General features: G+C 39.9%; 1 protein-coding gene across 1 annotated transcript in view; it reads right to left on the bottom strand.

Moving 5' to 3' along the window:
- Window positions 1-9,005, bottom strand: part of LOC138167660 (E3 ubiquitin-protein ligase ARK2C-like) — a 15,960-nt gene extending 6,955 nt beyond the window's left edge. Inside the window, exons 1-3 of the mRNA XM_069096591.1 lie at window positions 7,277-9,005; window positions 5,866-5,970; window positions 4,346-4,441 (exon numbers count right to left, since the gene is read on the bottom strand). Coding sequence (XP_068952692.1) covers window positions 4,346-4,441; window positions 5,866-5,970; window positions 7,277-7,315 — 240 coding nt within the window. The 5' untranslated portion in view covers window positions 7,316-9,005. The remainder of the gene's footprint in view (window positions 1-4,345; window positions 4,442-5,865; window positions 5,971-7,276) is intronic.
- Between the last annotated feature and the right edge of the window lie 1,237 nt (window positions 9,006-10,242).

Here is a 10,242-nt window from a genome sequence, read left to right as displayed (position 1 = left end):
AATTTGCCAGATGGAAAAAGAATCTCAAAAGCTCACTGAGGAGAATCATTGCTTCAGAATTAGATTGGAGCAAATGGAAGCTAATGACTTTATGAGAAATCAAGATGCTGTTAAACAGATCCAAACAAATGAAAGAATAGAAGGCAATGTGAAATATCTCATGGGAAAAACCACTGACCTGGAAAATAGATCCAGGAGAGATAATTTAAAAATTATTGGACTGCCTGAGAGCCATGACCAAAGTAAGAGCCTGGAAAGCATCCTCCAGGAAGTTCTCAAAGAAAACTGCCCTGATGTTTTAGAACGAGAGGGCAAAATAGAGGTTGAAAGAATCCACCGATCACCTCCTGAAAAAGATCCCAAAAAGAAAACTCCTAGGAATATTATAGCCAGGTTCCAGAATTCCCAGATTAAGGAGAGAATATTACAAGCAGCCAGGAAGAAACAATTTGAATATTGTGGAAACACAATCAGGATAACCCAGGATCTGGCAGCTTCTACACTGAGGGATCGAAGGGCCTGGAATGTGATATTCCAGAGGTCAGGGGAGCTGGGATTAAAACCAAGAGTCACCTACCCAGCAAAACTGAGTATCATGTTTCAGGGGAAAATATGGTCATTCAGTGGAATACAGGACTTTCAAGCATTCTTGCTGAAAAAACCAGAGTTGAATAGAAAATTTAACATTCAGATACAAGAAGCAAGAGAAGCATGAGAAGGTAAACAGGGAAAAGAAATCATAAGGAACTTTTCAAAGTTGAACTATTTTTTTTTTAAAGCAATCGGGTTTGGAGTGGCTTGCTCGGGGTTGCAAGGCCAGTTGTTGTTTCTGGGTGTGGTGCTGAGTGTCTGGGCCCGTATTTGATCCGGGTCGTCCCGGCACTGGGGCTGGTGTTCTTGCTTGCTGAGCCACCTGGCCAAAGTTGAACTTTTAACATTCCTACATGGAAAAACAATAATTGTAACTTATGAAACTTTTCTCAGTAGTTGAAGGGATTAGAAATATATATATATATATATTAGAAATATATATATATATGTGTGTGTGTGTGTGTGTGTGTGTGTGTCTGTATATGAGGGTATGCGGGTATATGAATACATATGTGAATGTGTGTATATACGTTTACAGGTATACATAGATAGAGGGCACGGGACCAATTTAACAGGAAGGGATGATACTTAAAAGGTGAAATTAAGAGGTGAGAGGAATATAATGAGAGGAGATGGGGAGAGACAGAGTGGGGCAAACTATCTCATACAGAAGAGGCAAGGGAAAATGGTTACAATGGAGGGGAAGAATAGGAAGGAAAAAGGGAATGGGTCAACCTTATTCCTATTGAATCTGGCTTGAGGAGGGAGGTAAATACACACTAAATAGGGGATCTCACCCTCCAGGAGAATAGGGGGGGAAGGGTATGTGAGGGGGGATGATGGAAAGGAGGGCAGGCTGGGGGGGAGGGAAGTTGGAAGCACCCACTTTTGAAAAGGGACAGGATCAAAGTAGAGAATAGAACAAGTGGGAGGTGGGATAGGAGGGAGGGAAATATAGTCAGTCTTTTACAATATATCTACTATGTTATTGTTTCGCATTAGCCACACATGTACAACCTCTATTGAACTGCTTGTCTCCCCAGTGGGGGTGGGTGGCAGGGGGGGAAGGGAATGAATCTGGAATTGAAAGTTTTAAAATCAAATATTCAAATATATATATATATATATATATATATATATATGTGTGTGTGTGTGTGTGTGTGTATATATATACTATTATTAATACCATCTTACATGTTATTAAGAAAAAAAAAGATATACAGGCACTGAGGCATAGAGATCCACTGGAAAAGTTGAAACAGGTATGGGAGAGAGCAGATTGGAGGTGGGGATATCCTGTGGGACTGCTGTTTTGGGGGGATGGGTGGGGGAAAAACAGGGAGAAAATTTGTAACTAAAAATCTGGCGGAAACGAATGATGTAAATCAGAAGTTAATAAAGCATTAAAAAAAAAGAAACTGAAGAGCTCAGAAATGTGAGTATTGTTTTTATTACTGATTCTAACTATAAGAAGGAGCTTTAGGAAAGAAAGACGGATTTAGGAAGTAACAATTTCTGGTTAATATGATGTCTGAGAACAGGATTTGGTTTCTAAAACATGATATAAAATCCAGGCAGGTTAGGATGCTGGCCAGGGATGGAGTACATTTAACAAGGGCTTGCAAAAATGCATTTTCCTGTAGCCTTAAACCATTGACCAAGAAGGTTCTGAACTGAAAAGAAAGGAGTAGGGGCAGCTAGGTGGCGCAGTGAGTAAAGGGCTGGCCCCGAAGTCAGGAGGACCTGAGTTCAGTTCTGGCCTCAGACACTTAACACCCACACAAAAAAATCTAGCCGTGTAACCTTGGGCAAGTTACTTAACCCCAATTGCCCTCCAAAAAGCAAAAAAAAAAAGGAGTAAGAAAATTGCCTATGTATCTCTGCAAAGTTAGATACCTTAAGCAGGGTGTGTTATCTTAGGGTACACAGATCTCTAAGGGCCTGTAAAGAATAGATTTTGGGGGATTTCATGAATTTGAATGGGGAAAATGCACCTTTATTTCTATAGAAGTGGTTTCCTTTGTAGTCTTAAGACTTTTATAAAGTTAAAGCCCTTTTCTGAGAAGAGGTCCATTGGCTGCACCAGACTGCCAAGAGGGTCCAGGGCACCAAAAAAAAGTTAAGAGAGTTGTTGAAGAGTGTAGGAGCTACAAGAGAATAGCCACAAAGAATCTAAATAATTCAGATGGGCCAAAATATATGAAGAGATCCAGAAATTAAAAAAAAAAAAACGCATGTTCTCAGGTATCTGCACAAATGCAGAAAGCATGGGCATTAGGCAAGGAGAACTAGCCTTCCTCATGCAAGGGTATGTGGCATCCAAAGCATGGAATGGAATACCTCTCCCATGCTCTGCCCCAGCTAGAATACTTAGTTGTTGGTACCATATTTTGGGGAGGATATTAACAACTAAAGACCATCTCATGAAATAATTAGTTGAAGAAATTAGAGGCATAATTTTGTTGTTATTGTTGTAGTCATGTTGTTTCAGTTGTGTCTGACTCCTCATGACCCCTTATGGGGTTTTCTTGCCAAAGACATGGGAGCAGTTTGTCATTCCCTTCTCCAGCTCATTTTACAGATGAGGAAAATGAGGCCAACAGGGTAAGTAAAGTGACTTGCCCAGGGTCACAAGTGTCTAAGGCTGGATTTGAACTCATGAAGATGTCTTCCTGATTCCAAGCCCAGTACGCCAAAATCAATGTAAAAAGTGGAAATTGAAAGTCACCTGAAGACTAAGCCTTAGAGCCAAGATCAGATGCTAACTCTCCCAACCAAAGCTTAACTAGTCTAACTTCATTCAGTCTAGGTCATAGTAGTCACCTTATGGGAAACTGCCTTGCCTTTCCTTCTTCAGGACAGACATGTATCTCCCATAGGCAACAAATGTCTTCTTATCCACAATCCAAACAACCACACAGCTCTATTAATACGTTGTTTAAGTTCTCTGAGCTTCAATCTCCCCAAATTTAACCAACGATGATGAATGTAATGTATTGTTATACACATTTGCACACTTACACATACCCATCTTCATAAGGACATACACATCAACTTAAATATTCTTAGTTCCCATCTCAAACTCTACCTTCTGCCAAGAGGGCTTTCCTGTTCCCCTTAGATATTTGTGCCTTCCTCTCAAAGGTTATAATCAAGGAACTCTGAATGTGCCTTATTCAAACATTTATTTTCATGCTGTAAGTAGAATGCAAGTTCCTTGAAGGCAGAAACTGTATTTACTTTTCCTTAGTTTTCCCAGCCTTAAGTAAGCATTTAATAAATACTTGTTGATTGGTTTATTGTTTATTATGGTCATTATTTGATGTAGTACTGAGGCCAAAAGTTTTGCCACTAGGCAGTCAACCTTCTGGCTTCTCTTCTCCTGATCCTCAGACAATAGACACAGTCTGTCACCAGGCCCATACCTGAAGCCTTTTCCAGCTTAGTGAGTCTGCGAATGCTTGAGCTTTCCTGTCATAGCCATCAAGAACCCAGAAATATTCAGGCAAACACACCCTTGTCCTCATGTTTCTATAAGGGTCACCACCCTCTCTATCATCTCCGTCAGACATTGAATAAGGGCAATAAAGGTACCCTTTCCTCCTGGCTGATGAGTGGTGCCCAAGACTTTGGTTGCCTATTCTCTAAGCATATTCTCTCTAAGCATAAGCTGGATCCATCCCCACAGCCACTGCCATAGTAAACAGTCTTCAGAACCATCCTGCCCAGTCAATGTGTGGGAGAAGTAACTCACCTTCTTGTACTTGTGGGGGAAGGTGAACCTCTCAATGGTGTTCTGTACAGCTCCTCGGCTCACACTGCCCAGTCTATCCTCCAGCTGGAGTAGCTCCTGCAACAGAAACATACACACACATACACACACACAGTGAGCTGCTTGATGAGACTATAATAAACATGCAGAAGAGACAACAGAAAGAACTCTTCTGATTTGGATAAAATGCAATAAAAAAAGGTTCTTTTCTATTATTCTCCCCGTGCTTTTTTTTTCATCTATCAATTAATCAACAAAAATTTATTAAGAACCTGCTGTGTGCCAGGTTCTGTGCTGGAGATAGAGACAAAAAAAAAAAAAAAAAGAAGGAAAATAAGTCCTCCTCAGAAGAAACATATTCTAATAGAGGTGGCAACAAGTGCATATAATATGTGTATATGTGTATGTATGCATGTCATGTATATTTTACATATATTGCATATATAATAATACACATAACAGCATCAATATAAAGAGAATAAATACAAGGTAATTTAGGGAGAAGAGGAATTTCTAATTGGAAAGATCCAAAAAAGTTTGTTGTAAAAGGTGACAGCTGATGCCTCGGTTACATCTTAAGGGAAGAGAGAGACTCTGTGAGAGAGAAGCAAAGAATCAGTAGAATCTAGCCATGGAAGAGAGCCAATACACAAGGCATGAAGACAAGAGATGGGGCATCAAGTGTGAGGGACAGAGAAAAGATCAGTTTGACCAGGCTGCATACTAAGTACAAGACAGGAAACAGTCCAGTTAGATTGGAAAGAAAGATTAGGGCCAAGTTGAGTATATATATTATTTTTTAAAGCAAAATAGAGGAGTATATTTAAAATAAAAAAATTTGTTATAAAATATTTTATGTATAAATATTTTATATATTTGATTATAAAATATTTTATAATTTCTTATGAAATCTATAGATTTTATATATTTGATTATAAAACCTATAGATTCTATATATTTTATTATAAAATCTATAGATGTTATATATAATAAAACCTATCACTTTTATATGTTTTGATATTAAATCTATAAGTTTCATATATTATAAAATCTATATATTTCATTATAAATATATTTTATTATAAAAACTATGGATTTTATAAAATATACAATGTATATACAAATGTAAAGATATATCCTTTCTAGAGTGTATATAATGTATACATTTTATATGTAATCTATAGATTTTATAAATTTAATATATTTAATATAAAATAAAGATTTTATATATTTTATTGTAAAATACATGATTTTATAATAAATATATGGGTTTTATAATTTTGATAAACACAGATTATTATTATATTATTAAATATATGATAAATTAAAATAAGATATATATTTAAAAGCAAAATAGAGAGTAATAATCTTATTCTCAAGCAGCTAGGGAGCCACTGTAAATTTTGGTACAATCTGACCTCAGCATTTAGACCAGGTGAGCTGCCAGAGTCTAGCCTGATCTCAGAGTTCCTTGTTGGATCACTGAGCTAAAGAGAACGTACCTCGTAGCTTTCCCTCACTGCCGATGTATGTCTGTTTGGATTCAGTCCCTGAAGAGCAAGGAAGTGAAGCTGGGGATAAGGGTAATTTCTGATTTCATGGACGACCTGTTCAAGGCAGAGAAAACTCCATGAATACCAAAAAAAAAAAAATAAAAATAAGGAACTCAGATCTCTACAATGGACCTAATTTCTTTAGCTTCCCCCTCCCTATAGCCCCTGGCTCATCACTCCCATCCATTAGTAGCATGATGTCATTCCTCTCTCAAGAATCTATAATACTTACTTCCTATCAGGTCAAACCCAAACTCCTCTGCCAGGCCTCCAAAGTCCTCCAAAACCAAGTTTCACTCTACTTAGTCTTATTTCCCCCTCATAACACACCTAATCCAGTTGGATCCTCTCATTGTCCCTAGAAAGAACATACTGCTCTCCAACCAGCAGGGAGAGCCTTCTTCTCTCCCTTCAGTATGTTCAAAGCCTACTCCTCCTTCCCCCATCAGGGGCTAACTTAAGCTTCATCTGGTCCACAATCCCTTCCCTGGATACCGCAGCACACACCTTTGAACTACAAGGACCCTTAGCATCTGCAGCATCCAATCCAGCTTTTGATTCTATACTATCTTGTTTAGTACTCCAGATGTTGTTTGTATGTGCACAAATCTTGTCCCTTCAATAAGACTACAAAATTCTTGGAATTGCTAAAGACCTCTCTTCTCTTTTTCCTATATAGTAGCAATAATAACTCACATTTACCTAGCTCTTTAAGGCTTACAAAGCCATATTGTTATACCTATTCTAGAATCTCAGAGTGATGCAGTCCCCTATTCAGGTTCATACAGATAGTCTCAGAGCCAGACCCTGAATTCAGGCCATCAAACTAAGATTGATGCTTCTTCCATGATACGACACTCCCCTTTGATCACTCACCAAGGGCCAGCCCCAGAGACATAAATACATGAATTCCTTTCAGTCTTAAAGAGTGCTTTCAAATACTTGGAAAGGACTCACATCTTCACCCTATCTTCTCTGGGTAAGGAGGGAAGTTACCATTATTCTCATTTTAGAGATGGAAAAAACTAAAACCTAGAGAGGTTTGTGAAAATCATATAGTGAATTAGCCTAGAGAATCGGGACGAACTCAACTTGCCTATTTGTCTCTCTAACTAGAGGCCTTTCCAACCGACCATAGTAACAACATCTGCTCCCCTACCCGCTGCTTCCCCTTCCAAATCGTCTTGCTTTGCCCAGTGTGGCCTCATTGTTAGGCTGGTTCCTTCTCCCGGCTGGAGCTGGAGAGAAGGAGAAGGGGAGGGAGGTGCTCCTAGAGGGACAAGTGGTCGACTTGAGATTTTGATGAACTCCTGGCAGGCACCACAGGAAAGCATTTTCCCAGCAGAGCTCTTTCACTTACCATCTGTGTGGAGGAAGAGTTTCTGGGAAAGTGGTGCATTCGAGGCGTCGCTAGGTAATGCTGATAGTGCTGAGGGATAGGCCGAACCTGGAACTGAGCATGGCTCAAACCAGCATCCACACTGAGATCCCTGCAAGGGTAGCAATGGGGAATGGTGATACATCCAAAATAAACAGCTTCACTTTGTGGGACTCAGAGACACATCCCTATGGAACCATAAACATACCCAATCCCCACGTTCCCTGCAAACCCACAGGATTGGTTCACTCTATATATTGAGTTAGTGTTTAACTCTTAATGCCCTAAAGGGGACGATCAATCAACAAGCATTTATTAAGCACCTACTGTGTGTCAGGTACTGCTCTGGGTGCTGGGGATAACATGTACAAAGCATGAAACAATCTCTACTTGCAATGAACTTACATTCTAATAGGGGAGGCAACAAGTACATACACATGGATACATATTTATATACAGTACAAATATAAAGTTAAATACAAATACACACAAAGTAATTAAACACAAAGTAGTTTGGGGGAGAAGGGGCTTGTAATGGGTGGGGATCAGGAAAGGTTACAAGAAGAAGATGGTGCTTTGGTTGTATAATGTGGGAAGAAAGGGATTCTGTGAGGTAGAGGTAAGAAGGGAGGGCATTCTCAGCATGGGAACCCACCAATATGAAGGTCCAATGTTAGTGTCACGTGAGGAACAGAGAGAAAGTCAGTTAGATTAGACCACAGAGTGTAGGAACGGTTATAATGTCCAATAAGACTTGAAAGATAGGTTGAGGCAAGGTGGTATAGGGCTTTAAAAGCTAAATGGAGATAAAGAACATTTCTTCCACCAAGGATTGGTTTATTTTTTGTTAGGGGGCAGGGGGTTAAATGGAGAAGGAACAATGAGAAGGATAAAACTGTCTTCTATGGGAGATCTGGGAGTTCTCTTCTCTTTTTCCTCTGTAATCATAATATAATAACTCATATTTTTATAGTTCTTTAAGACTTACAAAGCAAATATTACTACCTTCACTTTAAAGACGAGAGAATAGTCTCAGAGAGATGCAGTCAGCTGTTTGGTTCACACAGATAATATCAGAGCCAGACCTTGAATTCAGGTTTGCAAACTCTGAGATCAATGCTCTTTGCACTCCACCACATTCCCATTTCCCGCTCTCCAAGGACCAGTTTAGTTTCTAGCCCAGTCTCAGAGACATGAATGAATGAATTCCTTTCATTCTTAAAAGAATGCTTTCACACACTTCCGAAGCACTTACATCTTCACCCTGTCTTCCCTGGGTAAGAGGGCGGATACTATTATTCCCATTTTAAAGACGGAGAAAACTAAGACCTAAAGAGGTTTTGAACTTGCTGAAAAATCATACAGTGAGTTGAGGACTAATTCATTAAGGAATGAGGACTAGCATTCAACTTGCTTACCTTTGTTTCAAATTGGAGCTGGACACATGCTCTAGTCTCTTGCTGATGGTTATATGCCTTTTTGGGTGTCCAAAGGAAAGGGAACACTAGGAAAAGTTTCTAAAGCTGATCAATGGAGCTTTGCTCTTAGGTTTTAGAAGAGGAAGGCTCTTGCAGTCAGAGTTCATCCCCCTGGGCTTCAGTCAATCAATCATTGGAAGACAATGGCAGTCCCTGGGAGCCAGTCAGATGGGCTCACCATGTCACTCAATGTCAAGAATGGGCCAGTGCACATGCCCAGCTCCATTGGAGGTACCCTTGTACAGCAAACCGGGGGGGGGGGGTCTCCTGATTACACCTGCTATATATGTAAGTACCTAGACCCCTCTTTCACCCTTCTACCTTTATAACTCATATTGATTTGACTTAATCACAGAAGCAGCTTTAGGGGTCTTCTAGTCCAATCTCTTCATTCTACAGAGACAAAAACAGAACTTTAGGACTGAGAAGTGACTAGTTCAAGGTCCTACATTTTATGAGTTCTAGTTCAAGTTCCTACATTTCAGCCAGGCTTCCTGGTTCACAATTACAGTCTTCACTCCGTTGCACCAAGTTGCCCCTCCAACACAGGTAACCCTTGTACACAGTGATGAAGAATGGGCTATGTCTGCAGTTGAGTGGTACATTTGCACTGAGATTCCAACAGCTTCATCCTGCTTGGTCTCCTTTGCTAAGCAAAGCTACTCCTTCCAGATGTGGTCAGCTGGAGCCCAAGTTACATCTGTTGCTATGCAGCAGAGAAAAGCTACCTAAGCTAGACTGTGACCAGACCTCCTAAATGTGGTGTCATTAGCACATCCTGCTATAGAAGCCACAACTGGACTATAGAGAAAGAGATGGAAGTCCAATGGTTGGCTCAGCATCCAGACTGGCACTCAGTCTCCATTCATTTCTAGTCAGTCACATTTCAGGCTTAATGATCTCATCAATCATGAGATCATCATACCAATCAATGATTGAGGCATTCTCCCCGTCCTACCTCCACCACCAATGCTTATTTTGGAAAGAAATAAAGGGATGAGGGGCGGCCAGGTGGCTGTAATGGCATGCCAAAAGAAGGCAACTTCCCAGGTTCAAAATACCAGCAAAGGTGCTCTCTATTTTATTCAGTGACAAACCAAGAACAGAGAAGATCAAAACATGACATCATTCAAAATACAGCATTCACTAAGCGTGATTAAATAATCTCCAAGTACTACCCCACCCCAGGACCTTCCAATCATTCAATCAATTACAAAGTCTCAGTTCTAAATACTTCTCCACCCCTAGGCTATACCTTAATTAAGTCCACCACAAAGCCCCTCTTCTCAAATGGAGATTAGTTTCCAAACATAAGGTCAAAAGTTCCCCACCCCTGGATCACAATTGAATCTACCCCAGAGTTACATCAAGTTTAAACACAGAACTTAATACCCAAATGGAGGTCTTTTCTTCATCTTGACACAGGCAAGTTCTCAGCAATCTTAGTTCCTGGGGAGACAAGGCTTAGCA

The sequence above is a fragment of the Petaurus breviceps genome, unplaced genomic scaffold (assembly GCF_028583685.1).
Source record: "Petaurus breviceps papuanus isolate PSGF00001 unplaced genomic scaffold, PetGlider_PUasm1.0 250667, whole genome shotgun sequence".
NCBI classification, from domain to species: domain Eukaryota; kingdom Metazoa; phylum Chordata; class Mammalia; order Diprotodontia; family Petauridae; genus Petaurus; species Petaurus breviceps.
This window is presented reverse-complemented; position numbering and strand designations above follow the sequence as displayed.